A 19,282-nucleotide genomic window follows, 5' to 3' on the forward strand; every position below is an offset into this window, starting at 1 on the left:
GCTTTCTCCTTCCTGGATTTCCCCTCCACTCCTTCAAACCCACATGATGCAAGCTCTCCCCATTTTCAAAGTCCTTCAAAACCACTCCTCCCAGGGGGCATCCCCTGACATTAATCTCCATCTCCCCAGGTAACAACCATCCTTTAGCCACCCTTAGCGCTAAAATGTACACTCCTTTGCCCTGAGGAATTTCCTCAACTTAGGTTAACTTCATTCTCTGCCCTTTTACTATCGACAATTTGAACCTCTCTTCATCTTAAGATACACATTTTATCTTTGTATTCTGCAACCAGTATGAAAACGCCTTGAGGGCAAGAACCATTTATCTTCCTCAGTTGTATTTTCCCAAATGCCTAATCTGCATCCAGTGGATCCTCAATAAATACCGTTGATTAATTGATTGATAGATATGCATGTTGTATATTGACGAAGTTGTTCAAGTCTCAGGGAGAGGTGCATTCATTTTTATTCTTCGATCATCACCCATTTCGCTCCTCCCACTCTGAAAGGCTCTGTCCGGGGCATTTGTGATGTCAGGGAGACTTTGGCATGAGGAAATTGATATGAAGGAAAACCATGAAAAGGTTGTAGAGGGACAGTCACGAGAACCAACAAATCCTGGCTAGTGGGACAGATATTCCAGTGCTGGATGAAAATCAACAGGAAACCATGAAGCAATAACGATCACTTGGATCAGGAGAACTTGGAGATTTTGCTTTTTCTATAAGCAGAAAAGTTCCCAAAACACACATAGTGGATGAAAAAATAGCTGGTTGAGCAGCTGGCTGCTACCTTTTAACACTTCATCCCAGTTCACAGTCCATGTTCCCTGTAAAATCACCTTTTCATAGTGCTTCATTATTGACATGCACACTTTTTTATGGTATTTATTAAGTGCTTACTATGTGTCAGGTACTGTTGTAAGCACTGGGGCAGATACATGATAATCAGGCCAGACAGAGTCACCGTCCCACACAGGACTTGAAGTCTAAGTAGGAGGAAGATCAAGCATTGAATCCCCATTTTACAGTTGAGAAAACTGAGGCACAGAGCAGTTAAGTGACTTGCCCAAGGTCACACAGCCAACAAGGGGCAGAGCCAGGATTAGAATCCAGGTTCTCTAACTCCCAGGTCCATGTTCTTTCCATTTGGCCAGGCTGCTTCCCAACCCTTAACTCCCACATTTCCTACTCCCGGAATTTCCCACCCAGCCCTTCAGATTCACAAGGCACAGGGGTTTCTTTCCCATCTTCAAGGTTCACTTGATAACTCTGCCTCCAAGAAGCATTCCCCAATTCAGCTTCACCTCTCCAGATTTCATCAACAGCCACTCTGAGCATTTAGGTTTATACTCTTTCATATTGAGGCTCAATTTATATAACTTACCTATTTTTCTCTCTGTACTTTATTTACCAACAGTTTGAACCTCTCTTTGGCTTAAGATAGGCCTTTTTAGCTCATACCAACTGGAAGTATTTATAACTTGCATAAATGAGTGGAGTGTTGTGATTGATTTGAGTCCACCAATCCCCATTGGATTATAGGTTATGTGAAAGGAGGAACCAAGAGAGAAACTGTGTGACCTAGTGGAAAGAGCCTGGACCTCAGAGTCTGAGGACCTAAATTCTAATCCCAGCTCCATCACTTGTCTGTTGTGTGACCCTGGGAAATTCACTTAATATCCCTGTCCCTGAGTTAACTTGTCTATAAAATGAGGATTAAGACTGAGGAGGAAAGAGAAGGAAGAGCAAGACAAGGTGGAAGAAGGGAGAAAGGTGAAGAAGGTGAGGGATGAGGAGAAAGAAAAGAAAATTTAATAAATTTGTCTATGTTTTTCATTGTGGGAGCATAGGGCAAGGTCCTGAAGTTTATTAAAGTTCCTTTCCACTTGACAAGGCTCAGATAACAACAATCACCAAGGTAAATTTCCCTAATACTGTGCTCAATTCTCAAAGACTTTTACTCTGACAGAACTTTTCACCTAGGCAGTTCATTTAATTCATTAAACCATCAGCAGGACTTGAAGAGGAGGCATTTTGCCCTGGGGATAAAACTTTATTTCTTCTTTGAGGAGAGCCCACATTCCCACTCCGGAGAGTGTCAGAGCAGTGGTAAGTGACACAGTAATAGCCACTCTGGCGGGAAATGAGCTCACCTCGCCTGGTCCCTATAACTGCTGCCCCGAGAGGTCCCGGCAGATTCAGACAGGCCAAGGTCTTCACTCCGCAGTGCAGCAGCATCACAGATCAGCACGGGTGAATGATTCTCAATAGTTCAAACTCTGAGTCCTTAGGAGGACCTGAATCAGAGATTCTTCCTGGAGAAAGGGGCCAGACAGAGGCTGGGATCGGGGACTCTGGGTCCCAGGAACGGGGTAATATGACAGGAAAGGTCCCTGAATGCAGTCTGTGTTCACAGCTGAGTTCTCAGTGTCTCTCCCTCCATTCCTCTGTCCCCTGCTGTTTGGCATAAGCCTCGCTAAGGAAGTCTGGACAGAGGGAGAATTCTGATACACCTCTGATGTACAAAAGTAAGTCACTGGCTGCAGGTAAGTTACAAGTACTAGCGAAGAGAAATCTCCATCTTAGCAGTCATACAAAATTGTGCATAATTCTCTGACTAAACCTCATACTGTCAGTTTATAGCCATGAGGAGCAGCGGTGCCAAGGAGATGGAGCCCGGGCCTGGGAGTTAGGAGGACCTGGGTTCTAATCCTAACCCTGCCACTTGTCTGCTATGTGACCTGGGGCAAGTCATTTCACTTCTCCGTGCCTTAGTTATCTCATCTATAAAATGGAGATTATGATTCTGAGCACCATGTGGGACATAGACTGTGTCCAACCTGGTTGTCTAGTATCTACCCAAGACGCTTAGTACAGTACCTGCCACATAGTAACTACTTAAAAAATACCATTTTAAAACAATGTTCTCGCTAAGGATACAGACGGCTTTCAAACGTATAATTTTATTTTTATAAAGACCTTAGGTGGCCGTATTATTTTGGTTGAAAATTGAGACAGTGGAATACAACCCTAGATGTACATTCCTGCCCTTTTCCTCTTGGTGTTTATTAGAGTCAGGTGAAGGAAAGAGGTGGAAGTAGCCTGAAACATCCATATCCCAGAATTCTGGGGGAGCTAAACTAGGCCTCTTCTTCACTACTTAGAGGAGCTGGGATTGGGGTGGTTTGGCCCTTCTAGGAAATGGAGCCCATATCTATGGTATTCAGGGCTTATAGCAAGGCCTAACAGGTTTTGTCTTGGGAACAAGGAGTTTTCACCATTATTTCTATCCTTTCTGATCATTGTCCCTCTCCCTACTCTTCTTTTTCTCTTCATTTTCTCTCTATCTTACAGATTTTACTGTTTTCTTTCTCTGCTTCCTTGAGTCTCTCCACCATCATAAGCAGCAGCAACATTGTCACTGGCATGAATGTGTATTTGGCAATTACAGTGTGCAGTGCACTGGATTAAGCCTTTGGAAACAGGATGGGGGTAGAATACAGGGTTCTCTCCCTCAAATCACTATAATCTGTTCTCCTTGAGAGTTTTTTTTTATTCGTATTTATAATTTTTAACTTCTACCTCAGTCTATTACTCCTTTCCTTGTTTCCCTGCAACCTCACCTTTTCTGTGATCATTTTTCCTGATTCTTTTTCCCTCTATCTCCTTCTATCCTAATCTTCCTTCTTCCCCCTTTCCTGCATATGTAATAGCCTCATTTCTCTCTTTTACTCCTCTACCGCTCTTTCGAATCTTCTCTCCCTGACTTATTTTTATCATCTAATTTTGTCTTTCGTGTTTGCATCTTTCTTTACCTATCTCTTTTCTATCTTCCCTTCCACTCCCCTTTTATTCCTTTTCTAAGGCTTCTTCTTTAGTCTCCCAATTTGTTCTATTTAATTTTCATTCTCTGGTTCTCTCTTCATTCTCATATCTTACATATCTTCTACTCCTGCCTCTTTTCCTCCCTCCTGTTATGTGAAAACCTATCTCCAAAGTTCCCCTCCACAGCAAAATAAAAAAAAACAGAGCCCCATGGATGGTATAGGATCAGACATGGATGAGAAGTCCATAGGAAGATAGAGAAGATCGAGGTATGGTGAGTAGATTGTGGTAAGCTGGTGGTAAGAAGTTTGTCTTAGATGTGGAGGTAGGTGGGCAAACACTGGAGGTTCTTTAGAAGGTGGAGTGGGACAGGGACTGAACAGTTCTGTAGAAAAATAATCTGGGCAGCAGAGTGAAGTATGGACTGAAGTGGGGGAGACAGGTCAGCAAAGGAGTGATGCAATAATCAAGGTGGGTTAGGAGAAGTGCTTGGATTAACGTGGTAGCAGTTTAGATGGAGAGGACGGGGTGGATTTTAGCGATGTTGTGAAGCTTAATTTGGTGACAGATTGAATATGTGAGTGGAATGAGATAAACGAGTCGAGGATAATGCCAAGGCTATGGGCTTGTGAAACAGGGAGGATGATGATGCTGTCTAGAGTGATGGGAAATTTAAGAGGAGGACAGTGTCGGGAAAGCGGGGGGCAGAATATGAGGAGTTCTGTTTTGGACATGTTAAGTTTGGGATCTCAGCAGGACATCCAAGTAGAGATGTCCTGAAGGCAGGAGGAAATGTGAGACTGCAGAGAGGTTGAGAGATCAGGGCTGGAAAAGTAGACTTGGGAATCATCAGTATAGAGGTGGTAGTTGAAGTCATGGGAGCAAATAAGCTCTCCAAGGGAGAATAGAAGGGGACCCAGAACTGAGCCTGAAGGAACTCCCACAGTTAAAAGGTGGGAGGCATTGGAGGACCCCGTGAAAGAGACTGAGAATGAGCAGCCAGACAGATAGGAGGAAAAGAGGAAGTTAAATGTCTGAAACAACTGTGGAGGGCACTGGGCATGAAAGTCAATAAGGCTGGGGAAATAATGTTCCCAGGGGTAGGGGAGGGCAGAGCTAAAGCAGGCACTGATGAAATTACAATGGATAAGATTAGCCTGATATATGGATTTCCTCCTGCAGCACTATGGAGCTCATGCACAGTATTGAAGGAATCTGACTGTAGAGGTGACCCAGGGCTGTGGACTAGTGATATGGGATCAACGAGGGGATAAGGAAGCAAGTGAGTTGAGTTCAATAGAACTTGTGGTGTTGAAGGCATCAATTTGGTCATCAAGGGAAGGTAGTGAGCATGTGGAGACTAAATGGGGCATGATGACTTAGAAAATTGGTGTGGGTCAGAAGTTTGGAATTCCCTGTGGGGGAATGGGACAGATTGGGGGGGCAGTGAGTGGGAGAGAAGACAGGTTGAGGAGGTTGTGGCTGGATAGAAGGATGTCAGAGTTGGTAAGGGTAGAGATTGTACAGGGACTAAAGATGATGAGATTGAGTTCGTGTCCAAATTTTGTGAGTGGGCGAGGTGGAGTGGAGCAGGAGGTCAGTGGAGTTGAGGAGTGACAGGAAGCAGGTAGCGGAAGGGTCATCAGGAACATCCACATGGACGTGAAGTCCCCAAGGATCAATATAGGGTTGGAGAAAGAGGGAAGAAATGTGAGAAAGAGTTGAAAATGGTTCATAAAGTTGGAGGCGGGGCCATGGGGGTGGTAGATGACCAGGACTAGTAACTGGAGTGGGTGGTAGAAGCAGATGATATGGGTTTCAAAGGAAGGGAAAGAGGGATGGGGAAGGTGGGATGGTGTGAAAGTGGCACTGTGGAGCTTCTTCTTCTTTATGATATTTGTTAAGCACTTACTAAGCGCCAGGCACTGTACTAGACCTTGGGATAAATACAAACTGATCGGGTTGGACACGTCCCATGTCCCACATGGGGCTCACAGTCTGAATGCCCATTTTACAGATGAGGTGACTGAAGCACAGAGAAGTTAAGTGACTTGCCCAAGGTCACACAGCGGACAAGTGGCGGGACCATGATTAGAACCCAGGTCCTTCTGACTCCCAGGCCCATGCTCTATCCACTAGGCTACACTGCTTCTCACAACGAGCATGAAGGGGAGAAATGGGAGCCCATTTCTCCCCCGTTCCCAGTGAATCTTGGGGAGTTGGAGAAGATGAGGCCCTTCTAGAGAGTGTGGCAGGGTAGACAGTGTTAACTGGCGAGAGTTAGGTTTCAGCAATAGCTAGGAGGAGGAGAGACTACCTCAGGAGCAGGTCAATCATGAAGGGAAGCCTTCCCAAGATGGAGAAGGGGTTCCACAGGCCGCATTTGGCTGAGGCTGGCGGGTCCTGGGAAAGGGGATTCATTCATTCAATTGTATTTATTGAGTGCTTACTGTGTGCAGAGCGCTAGACTAAGCACTTGGGAAATACGAGTTGGCAAAAGATAGAGTGGGAGAGGTTGAATGGGAGGGAGCTGTTGGGGGATGAGGAGTGTTCTGGGACAGGATAACAGGGCTGGGTGGGGACGTGGTGATGAGGAGGAGGCCACCCAAGGGGTGGGGAGGGATTGGATGGAGGGAGGTGATGGGAGGGTGCTGGGAAGGACAAGGATGGAGTATTTAATGGGAAGGGATTTGGGGGGGGGGGGAACACGAGGCACAATTATTGACATTATTATTATTACCACAATTATTATCATTATTCCTGGACAGAAATCGGTTGAGACTTATCTAATGATTCTCCTGAGGAAATGTGGCCTAGTAGAAAGAGCCAGGGACTAGGAGTCAGGAGACTAGGGCCTAGTCCTAACTTCACTGCTTGCCGCCTCTGGGACATTTGGCAAGTCATTTACCTTCTCTGTGGTTCCATCTCCTCATCTGTAGAAGGGGATAAAATCCCTGTTCTCCCTACCATTTAGACTGAACCCCAGGTGGGAAAGGGACCACGTCCCATCTTTTTCTCATATCTGCCCCCAGCACCTAGGATATAGTTTGTGCTTAACAAATGTCTTGATTACCATTAATACTACTAATAATAATAATAATTATAATAATAAACAACTCAATTTATCATCGATGATCCCTTTCTATTTTTCATTCTGGTTCCCAGGCTTCCGCAGTTTAAAAGCAATTGAGATAATGCTTTGGAAAGAACTGACCTGGGGAGTTTTGTTCCTCTGTCAGGCTTGTGTCGGAGTCCTGGGGAACTCAGCCTTGCTCGTGGTCTACGTCAACATCTTCGTATATCAGTCCCATCAGAAAAAGCCTACAGACCTGATCATCATCCTCCTGACCCTGGTCAATACAACGGCACTTGTGACTCGTGGGGTCCCAATGGCGATGGCATCTTTCGGGATGAAGAACATTGTGGATGAGGTTGGATGCGCAGTGTTATTTTTCACTTTCAGATTGTCCCGTGGCCTTTCCATCTGCACCACGTGTCTCCTGAGCATGTTCCAGGCCATCACCATCAGTCCTAGCACCTCCTACTGGGCTCGGCTCAAACCCAGAGCCCCCAACTATATTCTCCCTTCCTTCCTCTTCTTCTGGATCCTCAACTTGTTGATCAATTTGGGAACTATCTTATCTAGTCATATGCCCCAAAATGTCAGTGACTCAAAACATACTTTCATTTCAAAAAGCTGTTCTATCTTGCCAAGCGGTACTGGGGTACTTATCGTTGTGTGTTTAAATGTCATAACTCTCCGAGATCTCCTCTTTGTGGGTCTCATGAGCTGGGCCAGTGGCTACATGGTGATCGTGCTCCACCGACACCGTAAACAAGTCCAGCACATCCGCAGTGCTGGGGTCTCCCCCAAATCCTCCATGGAGAGCAGAGCCACCCGGACCATCCTGCTCCTCGTCACCTGCTTTGTTTGTTTTTATTGGATGAACTGCAGCATCACTGTCTACTCAAGTGTGATAACGGAGTACAATGTGCTTACACAAAACACTACAGCTTTTCTGACTGCATGTTACCCTTTGCTCTGTCCCTTACTGCTCATCAGCAGAGATGCCCGGGTACCTTTTTCCAGGTGTATCCTCAGGAAGGTGAGAAGTTTCTTTCCCAGGGAAGGGCATGGCACTCCCTGATCCCCTTCTCTCCAGTCTCCTCTATGAAACCTTCAGTCTATCTTAGGAGTCAACAATATGTCTGTGTAGAAGAGCCAAAAAAAAAAATGTGTACCAATCACACCGAGGTTTCAAAGAATCAGTAGTACATATTAAACACACATTAGTACAGGTTGCTTCATTGGATAGGTGTAGTTAACAGAAAAAAATGATTTAAAGATAAAGAAGGAGAGAGATATAGAGAAGAGGAGAAGGAGAGAGGAGGTCGAGGAATGAGAGGCACAGCGAGAAGGTGTAAGAGAGGGAGAAAGGGGGAGAGGAAATGGTATATGGGAAGGGATAGCCTGAGTGAGGGATTAAGGAAGAAAGGGAGATGAGTGAGTGAGAGGGATAAGGAGAAAGGAAAAGGGGTAAGATGGAAAGGAATATGGGAGAAAAAGAGGGAGGGAGAGGGAAAGAATTTATTCTTGGTTGCTTTTACTTGGGCAGAGGAGGGATGGTTCAAAGCCATGTTATTTAGGTGTGACTTGTATCCCTTGAATCAAAACTCTGGCTGGAAAGTCAGTCTATTAAGTGCCAGACTCATCTGGAGGGAAGTGGCCCCTAAATAACCAGGGGGCAGGGGAAAGGGACTGTGATGGGGCACAGGGTCCATGAGCTGGGTTTAGGGAAGGCAAGAACCTTGCGGATTTAAAACAGACTCAATGGTTGTGTTTGTGCAGGTGAGGGAGGACTAGAGGCATCTGATTGAGGATGATTGGGGATGTCTTCCCCAGGGGATGACAGAGGCACTCTTCAATTGCTATCATGGCTTCCTACTCATCACTCTCATTGAAGCAGCCTGGCTCGGTGGAAAGAGCCCAGGCTTTGGAGTCAGAAGTCATGGGTTCAAATCCCGGCTCCTCCAATTGTCAGCTGTGTGACTTTGGGCAACTCACTTAACTTCTCTGAGCCTCAGTTACCTCGTCTGTAAAAGGGGGATGAAGACTGTGAGCCCCCCGTGAGACAACCTGATCACCTTGTAACCTCCCCAGCACTTAGAACGGTGCTTTGCACATAGTAAGTGCTTAATAAATGCCATTATTATTATCAGGGTTCAAATATCTCTGGACCCTCAAAGGCGATCTGGAAATCTATGCATGTCCTTCCCCATCAATCAAGAAATCAGTTATATTTATTGAGCACCTACTGAGTGCTAAAAACTGTATTGGCTTGGGAGAGTTACACAGAAGCAAGACACATCATCCCTGTCCCCAAGGAACTTACTCTCTAATGGGTGCAGAGAGAGACAAAACTGGTTTATCAATAACTGGATCAGGAAGAACATGTTTCGTTTTGTTGTCTGTCTCCCCTTTCTAGACTGTGAGACTGTTGTCGGGTAGGGACCGTCTCTGTATTGAGCGCTTAGTCCAGAGCTCTGCACACAGTAAGCGCTCAATAAATACGACTGAATGAATGAATGGAGAGGGCAGAGCGGACTAGTGGAAAGAGCACAAGAATGAGAGTCAGAAGACCTGGGTTCTAATCCCACTCCTGCCACTTGCGCCCTGAGGGGCTTGTGGGTGCCCAGAACCGTCCGGCCCTGAGGCCCTCACCGCAGGAGAGCTTGCTCTCGGGGGGGAGCCGCAGTAGCCACAGGGGTCACCCGGCCTCAGGCCCCAGAACTCCAGCACCGTGCCCATGGGCACCCCGCAGCCCCCGTCTGTCTCCGCCGAGGAGGACGAGGAGGATGTTTCCTCAGGAAACAGCAAACTGTTGCCTGACGTCCACTACGGCATTTCTGGACCCAAGGCTGAGGCTCAACTTCCAAGATCTTTCCGAGGTCGGCCAGTCTTATATACCATTTGACTGTCCAGCAAATTTGGGCAGCAGGGCCTCCAAGGCTTATCACCTGATAAACATCTCTTCCTGCCCTGGGCCCATAGACTGTCAATGGGACTGCTCAGTGCTTTTATGATTAAAGAGAAGGGTTTAACTTCGGACGGGGGAGGGCCCTCAGCTGGCAACTGGGACCCTGGAGACCCTCCCCATTCATTCATTCGTTCATTCAATCGTATTTATTGAGCGCTTACTGTGTGCAGAGCACTGTACTAAGAGCTTGGGAAGTCCAAGTTGGCAACATATAGAGACGGTCCCTACCCAACAGTGGGCTCACAGTCTAGAAGGCCTGGCCCCGGCGGGCTTTGCCCCCTTAGCGCCACCCCTTCCCCCCGGGATGAGGAGCCTGCAGCCGGACCCCGGCCATGGACGGGGAAAGCCCGCTGGACCTGCCCGTCCCCGCTGGGACCCCGCTATGGAAGAGGAAATCCAGCCCCCTGCCAGTCCTGCCAGCCCTGCCCGCCCTGCCATCCCGGACCAAAGTGTGGCCAAGATCCTGCTAGAGCCCAGGAGGCAAGCTTGTCCCCCCCAGATCCTCGCTCCTGGAGCCCCCCACCCTGGCACTGCCCAGGGCCCCTCCCCACAGCACTCGTATAGATTTGTACAGATTTATTACACTATTTCTTTTACTTGTACATATTTACTATTCTATTTATTTTGTTAATGATGTGCATGTAGCTTGAATTCTATTTGTTCTGACGATTTTGTCTGTCTCCCCCTTCTAGACTGTGAGCCCGATGTTGGGGAGGGACCGTCTCTATATGTTGCCGACTTGTACTTCCCAAGCGCTTAGTACAGTGCTCTGCACACAGTAAGTGCTCAGTAAATGCGATTGAATGAATGAGCTTTATTGAATTGTATTCTCCCTATTGCTTAGTACAATGCTCTGCACACAGTAAGCACTCAATAAATAACACTGATTGATTGGACTGGTATGGGCCAGAGACTGTGTCCTATATGATTATATTCTATCTAACACAGTGCTTGGCTTAATAAATACCATCATTATTAACAAGGAGAGAGCAAGAAAGAGTACAGTGGACATACATACACACATGAGGAGAAGAATAAATTACACAAGTGGTAAGGAAGCATGTTGGGTTGATACAACTGAGATGTAGTGAATTAATCAAGGGAGGTTTCCAGGAGGAGGTAGGATGAGAGGAGAACTTTGAACATGGAGAGCTGTAGCATATAGCCTGGAGGATTTGCAGAGCAGGGGGTAAAGGCTCAGAGCCAGAAAAGTCAGGAGTGAAGCACAGTTGGAAGGCTAGCTTAGAAGGAATGAAAGTGACAAACTGAGGAATAGTGGGTGAAGAGAGTCTGTATGAGAAAGGGTGAGTGAACCCCAGGGAATATTGGGAGCTTTACACAGTTTTAGAGATCTTTTAGCGCCCTTAAGTGGAGTTACAAATTCTATAACCAGTTTCTCAAAATCAGGGACCTGGAAATTCTATACCGTTGCCTCCCATCACAGAAAATCACTCATCTTGTTGGTATTTGGTATTTGTTAAGCATTGGGGGAGATACAAGGTAATCGTGTTGTCCCACGTGGGGCTCACAGTCTTCATCTGCACTTTACAGATGAGGGAACTGAGGCACAGAGAAGTTAAGTGACTTGCCCAAAGTCATACATCTGATAAGTGGCAGAGCCGGGATTAGAACCCACGACCTCTGGCTCCCAAGCCCGTGTTCTTTCCACTGAGCCACACTGCTTCTAACAAGGACCACAACAAGGTTGCAGAGAGGGAGGGTGGTGGTGATCATGGAGAAGTCAGGTGGAGGACGAGGTTTGGCTGGGAAGATGAGTTCTGGTTTGGACACGTTCGGTTTGAGGTGTCCGTGGGACATTCAAATAGAGGTGCCCTAAAGGCAGAAGGAAACACAAGACTGCAGAGGATGACAGGGGTCAGGGCTGGAGAGAATTGACTTGGGAATCATCCGCATAGAGATGGTAAGTGAAGCCTCGGGAACAGATAAGTTCTCCAAGATGTAGATGGAGAATAGAAGGGGATCCAGAACTGAGCCCTGACAGACTCCCACAGCTAGAGCGTGGGTGGCAGAGGAGGAGCCTGAGAAAAAGACAGAGAATGAGCGGCCAGCGAGATAGAAGGAGAACCTGGAGAGGGCAGTGACATAGAAACCAAAGTTAGATAGTGTTTCTGGAAGTTATTTTCCTATCCACTCTTTACCAGCAACTCACGGATGTTTTAACCGCATCCAGTGGTAAACGTTAAAAAAAAAGATTTCTAACAGAAACACGGGGTGGCCCCCGGGCCCCCCTCAGCCCCGGCCTCCCAGAATGCCAGTTCGGGGACTTTTTCTTATAACCTGAGCCGAGTTCAGGCTGGCTCCGGGTTCTGGCTGATTCCAGCAGTGAGAGCATCCGACCCTACCTGCCCAGAAACATTAATTATCGGATTCTGCAGCCGCCCACACGTCTGATCTAGCAAACTGCAGCTATATATCAGTTTCTGCTCGTCTTGGTCGAAAGTGGCTTGTACTAACGGAGAACCGTCACAAGAGAGCAGCAAGATAGCAGAAATGAACTCCACGGTCAAAGGAATGTGTAAATCATGGATTTCAAAAAAGCTTCAGTTTGCACAATATTCGGCAAAAATCGATTTTTTTTTTTGGTTTTTTGTTTGTTTTATTTTGCTCCGAGAAAAGGGAGATCAATATTCAAGAGATCAATAGCAGAGAAGCAGCGTGGCTCAGTGGAAAGAGCCCGGGCTTTGGAGTCAGAGGTCACGGGTTTAAATCCCAGCTCCACCAAGCTGACAATTGTCAGCTGTGTGACTTTGGGCAAGTCACTTCACTTCTCTGGGCCTCAGTTACCTCATCTGGAAAATGGGGATTAAGACTGTGAGCCCCCCGTGGGACAACCTGATCACCTTGTAACCTCCCCAGCGCTTAGAACAGTGCTGGGGAGGTTACAAGAGACTTCATTCTCAGTCTCTTTTGCAGGCTTCTCCTCCCTCTCCCATCCCCTTACTGTAGAGGTTCCTCAAGGGTCAGTTCTTGGTCCCCTTCTGTTCTCGATCTACACTCACTCCCATGGTGACCTCATTCGCTCCCACGGCTTCAACTATCATCTGTACGCTGATGACACCCAGATCTCCATCTCTGCCCCTCCATCCCTCCCTCCAGGCTCGCATCTCCTCCTGCCTTCAGGACATCTCCATCTGGATGTCTGCCCGCCACCTAAAACTCAACATGTCCTAGACTGAACTCCTTGTCTTCCCTCCCAAACCCTGCCCTCTCTCTGACTTTCCCATCACTGTTGACGGCACTACCATCCTTCCCATATCACAGGCCCACAAACTTGGTGTCATCCTCGACTCCGCTCTCTCGTTCACCCCTCACATCCAAGCCGTCACCAAAACCTGCTGGTCTCAGCTCCGCAACATTGCCAAGATCCGCCCTTTCCTCTCCATCCAAACCGCTACCCTGCTCATTCAAGCTCTCATCCTATCCCATCTGGATTACTGTATCAGCCTCCTCTCTGATCTCCCATCCTCCTGTCTCTCCCCTCTTCAATCCATACTTCACGCCGCTGCCCGGATTGTCTTTGTCCAGAAACGCTCTGGGCATGTTTCTCCCCTCCTCAAAAATCTCCAGTGGCTACCAGTCAACCTACACATCAGGCAGAAACTCCTCACCCTTGGCTTCAAGGCTGTCCATCCCCTCGCCCCCGCCTACCTCACCTCCCTTCTCTCCTTCTCCAGCCCAGCCCGCACCCTCTGCTCCTCTGCCGCTAATCTCCTCACCGTGCCTCGTTCTTGCCTGTCCCGCCGTCAACCCCCGGCCCATGTCATCTCCCCGGCCTGGAATGCCCTCCCTCCCCACATCCGCCAAGCTAGCTCTCTTCCTCCCTTCAAAGACCTACTGAGAGCTCACCTCCTCCAGGAGGCCTTCCCAGACTGAGCCCCCTCCTTCCTCTCCCCCTTGTTCCCCTCTCCATCCCCCCTGCCTTACCTCCTTCCCCTCCCCACAGCACCTGTATATATGTATACATGTTTATATGTATTTATTACTCTATTTATTTTACTTGTACATATTTATTCTATTTGTTTTATTTTGTCAATATGTTTTGTTTTGTTGTCTGTCTCCCCCTTCTGGACTGTGAGCCCGCTGTTGGGTAGGGACCGTCTCTATATGTTGCCAACTTGTGCTTCCCAAGTGCTTAGTACAGTGCTCTGCACACAGTAAGCGCTCAATAAATATGATTGAATGAATGAATGAATGCTTTGCACATAGGAAGTGCTTAATAAATGCCATTATTATTATTATTATATTCTTGAGATCCCTGGGCCACAGCTGATAGAGAACTACTAAGAGAGAAGGACTGAAGACAGTGTGACCTGGTGAAACGAGTATGGGACCGGAAATCAGGAGACCAGGATTTCATTTGCAGCCCTGCCACTGGCCTGCTCTGTGACCTTAGGCAAGTCACCAAACATTTATGGTCTCCTGTTTCCTCATCTCTGTGTAAAATGAAAACCTGCCCTCCCTGTCATTTAGATTGTGAGACCCATGAGGGACAGGGACTGGATCCATTCTGATTATTTACTGTGTCTATCCAAGTGTTTAGCACATAATAAGTGCTTAAGAAATGCCATAATTATTATTAGTAGTAATATAGTAGTATTAATAATTGCATTCATATTATCAAAACAATGTCCCTCTCGGGCAAGCTTTTGTCTCTTTTTGCCTCAGTTTCCCTATCTGAGAATCCTCCAAAAATTTCAGCTCCAGGATCCAGGCCATCACCATCAGCCCCAGCAACTCCCATTGGGCCCAGCTCAAACCCAAGATCTCCAACTACACCCTCCCTTCCTTCCTCTTTTTCTGGATCCTCAACCTGTTGATCTACTTGGAAATCATCTCATCCACGCAAGCCACCAAAAATGACCCAGTCGTGGGATATACCTTTGTTTCAAAATACTGTTCCCTGTTTCCCAGGGGTGATTATATAGGTGCCACTATATGTTTAATTGCCACAACTTTCCAGGATCTCTTCTCTGTGGGTGTCATGAGCTGGTCCAGTGGCTGCATGGTGATGTACCAACACCACAAGAAAGTCCAGCACACCCACAGCGCTGGTCTCTCCCGTGCAGCCTCTGTGGAGATCAAAGTCATCCAAACCATCCTGTTCCTGGTCACCTGCTTTGGTTGCTTTTATTGGATCAATTGCTGCCTCACTCTTCTTCTCAGGTTTGTGAAGGAATGCAATGCTCAGCTACAGAATACATCATCCTTTCTGGCCATGGGTTACCCCACCGTCTGCCCCTACGTGCTGATCAGCAGGGATCCCCGAGTCCCCAAGCCCCAGTTTTCCCTCAGAAAAATGGGAAACCTATCTCCTTCCATGGTCTCTGGGGAAGAACACATATCCACCCAACTCTCCCCCCCCCTCAGATTTATTTCCCCTCGAGGAAATAAGGAGACTGATGGACAGTCTCTCCCACTTGGACTTTAAACTGGTTCTCTAGTTATCCGTAACAGCTGGAATATGTTATCCGTACAAAGGTTAATGCTTTTCTTTTTCTCTTTTTACTCTCTCTCCAATCTTTCTTTCTTCCATCCTTCACTTCTTCATACCCATGTGCCAAGGGTTTGTCTCCCTCCAAATATAGAAATAAATCATCAGACCACGTGGGATTGGGAACCTGAATAGCAGTGATCTACTTCTGCTCAACAAGTGTGTCAACTACCAGCTAATAATCACCCACACTATCATCCGCCAGCCAAATAAAGCAAATGCATCCTTCCTAGATAGAACCAAGATCTAAACGAAGCCCTGAATGCATCCAAGTTCCTTTCTCTTCTAATGGACAGGGGTGACACCAAACGGTAGGATGGAATTTCCATTTCCCACTCCTTCTCCTTTTCCCTCTTCCAAGCACTCTCTTCTCTCCTTCCTTACTCTCTGCATAGCCTCCGGCCAGTACCCCTGATTTTGTGCCATCAATAACTGTCCAGGGAATTGTACCCCCAACCTTCAAATTACAAACTGCTTAAGGAAGGAGCTGCTGGGTTTGAATAGGACAAGGTCAAGTTGACCACTGTTAACTTGAATTCTATATAGTTAAAATCAAAGTCCTCATCTTCCCTTTGAAATTTACCTCCATTCATACCTGTCCCATCACAGATAACACTCCTCCCTATCCCGGAAGGTCATAATCTTGAAGTTATCCTTGAAGTCTCTCTGTTTTTCCTTTCCCACATAATCTGCCCTTAAATGCTACTTTTTTCCTCCATAATATTTCTCAGATTCTCTCCTGCCTCTCCACATTTGTGGCCACCACCCTGATCCACACTCTCGTCATCTCCTGGTTTGCTTACTCTATCTACCTCCTTACTGGTCTCCTTGCCTCCAGCCTTTATTCTCTTCAGTTTAATTTTACACCTTTGTGCTCTGTTTATCTTATACTCTGATATCTGGATCATCTTCCTAAAATGTTCACAAACTATCACCCCTTCTTCTGAACCTTCGAACACTAGTCATTTCCCTGTACATCAAACAAAAACTTCATTCCAGGCTCTTTTCATTCCAGGCTCTTCACTAGCTACCTTCTTTCTGCCTTGCCATTTGCTCTTCACCTTGCCTTGCCTCAGCCCCTCAAAATAACCTCCTGCCCTCAACTCACTCACCTCCAAATCCACTAGGCCACATCCTCCCCACCTTCAAAACCCTCTTAAAAAAACACCTCATCTTGAACTATCATTGCTCTCACTTCCGATTGGCCCAGAACAGCAGAGAGACCCACAGTGAACCACTCAGCCTGGGGGTTGCTTGTCCCCAGAGGGAGAACCAGACCAAGCCAGGCAACATCATGGTATCCTTCATCCCCACATCTTACACACATACACAGACACACACACACACACAAAACACACACACAAACTGGGAAGGTGGAGAGGAGAGGACGTCCTCAAGAGCCACAGCATCTTCATGGTCTGAAGGTGGCTCTTGCAGTCTGTGCCTTTTGGCTGTCACCAATCTTTTTAAGTGACATGACCTGGTGAATTTTCTTCCTCTCCCAGCCTGTTATTGGGATTCTAGGGAACAACACTGTTTATGGCGTATGTCAACATCTTCATGTCTCAACCTCAGTAGAGGAACCAGAGACTGATCCTCACATACTTGACTATGGCCAACACTGAGACACTTGTCTCTCAAGGTGTTCCTGAGGCAATGGTGGCCTTTGAGGAAGAGGAACATTATTGATATTGTTGACTCTCATATCATCACTTACATGAAGAAAGAAGTCCGAAGGTTTTCCATCTGTCCCTCCTGTCTCCTCAGTGTGTTTCAGTCCATCACCATCAGTTCAGGCCCTCCCACTAGGCCCAGCTCAAAACCAGAGTCCCAAGCACATCCTCTTTTCCTTTCCCGTCTTCTACCTCCTCGATCTGCTGATCTGTTGAGAGAATGTGTCTGCTGTGTGACTTTGGGCAAGTCACTAAACTTCTCTGTGTCTCAGTTTCCTCATCTGTAAAACAGGGATTAAGACTGTGATCCCCATGTGGGACAGGGACTGTGTCCAACCTGATAATTTTTTATCTACGCCAGTACTTAGTATTGTGCCTGGCACTGTAAACCTTTATCAAATGCCATCTGGAAAAAAAATCAGTGTGGCCTATTAGAAAAAGTCCCAGAGTCAGGAAAGCTGGGTTTCTAATCCTGGCTCGTCCACTTGTCCGCCGTGTGACCTTGGTCAAGTCATGTCATTCCTCTGGGACTCAATTTTCTCATCTGTGAAATAGAGATTTAATACTTGTTCTCCTTCCCCCTCAGACCGTGAACTCTGTTTGGGTCTGGGACTGTGTCTGATCTCATTACCCTCTATCTACCCCAGCACTTGGCACATAGTAAGTGCTTAATAAATGCAATGATGATGATCTTTATCAAAATAATCTCAGCCCCTTGACCATCAAAAGTGACACAATCTTAGGATGTACTTTTATTTTTCCAAAATGTATTGCCATCTATTAGCTCATTCTCTCTTGACAGAGTCCTTGTAAGGTAGGGGGAGGCAGTCATTATGAGTCCCATTTTGCAGGTGTAGACCCTGAGACTCAGAGGAGTAAGCATTTACAGGAGATGTCACAGAGCAAAGCACAACAGGAACTAGCACCCAAGGATCTCCCGATACCCAGAACCCCTATTCTTTCACCTAGATGGTGGAACTCAGAACCCTGAGGGGTCACCAGGCTGATCCAGTTCTCAGCTTGATCCAGAGAATTCAGAGCAGACCCCTCCTGCCCCTGAAATGGCAAGGGAGGGAACTGATGAGCTGAGATTCTCAGCTCTCCAGTTTCCTGGCTCAGTCTCCCTCTAGGCAAACTGCAGGAGAAGGAAAGTCTGAAGAGAAAGAGGTGGCTACAGGCTAAACAACGGAGGACTCCCAAATGATTCCAGGCCAACCACTCTGGGCTTTGTCAGCTATTCCCCCAGGCTCAGGTTAAGCTCCTTTTTGTCCTCTTCCCAGAAGCCTTCGCATGGCCTCTTTCACCTCCTTGTTCCTCAGGGTGTAGGTGAGAGGGTTGAGCAGGGGGGTGACCACAGTGTAGAAGAGGGAAACGAACTTGCCTTGCTCTTGGGAGGAGGAGTAGGTGGGCTGCAGGTAGACGCAGATGGCAGGGCCAAAGAACAGGGAGACCACCGTGAGATGGGACCCACAGGTCCCAAAGGCCCTGTGACGCCCCGCCACCGACCTCACCCGCAGGACGGCCCGGGCGACGCAGCCGTAGGAGACCAGGATGAGGGAGGTGGGGATGACCAGGATGATGACCCGAGCCACGAACATCTGGGCCTCGGCCCACCGGGCATCGCAGCAGGCCAGCTGCAGGATGACCGGCAGCTCACAGAAGAAGTGGTCCAGCCAACGGTGTCCACACAGGGGCACCTGCAGCATCAAAGTCGTCTGGGCCAGGGAGACGGAGAAGCCGGCTGACCAAGAGGCAGCGGTCAGCAGGTGGCCGAGCCGGGTTGGCATGAGGACTACGTAGCGCAGGGGCTGGCAGACTGCCAAGTAGCGATCGTAGGCCATGACAGCCAGGATGGCGCATTCGGTGCACCCCAGGGCTAGGGAGGTGTACAGTTGGGCAATGCAGCCTCTGTGGGTGATGACTTGGTCTCTGTGATGCAGATTGGCCAACATCATGGGGGTGATGCTGGTGGTGAGACACAGGTCCAAGAAGGAGAGGTGGCTGAGGAAGAGATACATGGGGGTCTGGAGGTGGGGGTCCACAAGGGACACTAGGATGATGACCAAGTTGCCCACCAAGGCCAGGAAGTAGAAGGTGGGGACCACCCCTAAAAGGGCCATCTCAAGTCCAGGCCAGTTGGAGAAGCCAATCAGGATGAAGTCTTCTCCCAAGCTGGCATTGATCCACTCCATTACCGCTCAAGGAAGGTCCTTCATTGGCACACACAACGGG

At 47.6% G+C, this 19,282-nt stretch overlaps 1 protein-coding gene across 1 annotated transcript; it reads right to left on the minus strand.

The window, feature by feature from the left end:
- Positions 1–18,303: 18,303 nt before the first annotated feature.
- Positions 18,304–19,242, minus strand: LOC119947894 (olfactory receptor 2G3-like). The gene has a single exon (XM_038769546.1). It carries the CDS (start codon positions 19,240–19,242, stop codon positions 18,304–18,306), a length of 939 nt encoding a protein of 312 aa, XP_038625474.1.
- Positions 19,243–19,282: the final 40 nt, after the last annotated feature.

The sequence above is a fragment of the Tachyglossus aculeatus genome, chromosome X4, assembly GCF_015852505.1.
Source record: "Tachyglossus aculeatus isolate mTacAcu1 chromosome X4, mTacAcu1.pri, whole genome shotgun sequence".
Taxonomy (NCBI): Eukaryota; Metazoa; Chordata; class Mammalia; order Monotremata; family Tachyglossidae; genus Tachyglossus; species Tachyglossus aculeatus.

Bases quoted from the DNA above. Each gene is read 5' to 3' on its own strand.
- LOC119947894 (XM_038769546.1), bottom strand. From the start codon at position 19,242: ATGGAGTGGATCAATGCCAGCTTGGGAGAAGACTTCATCCTGATTGGC.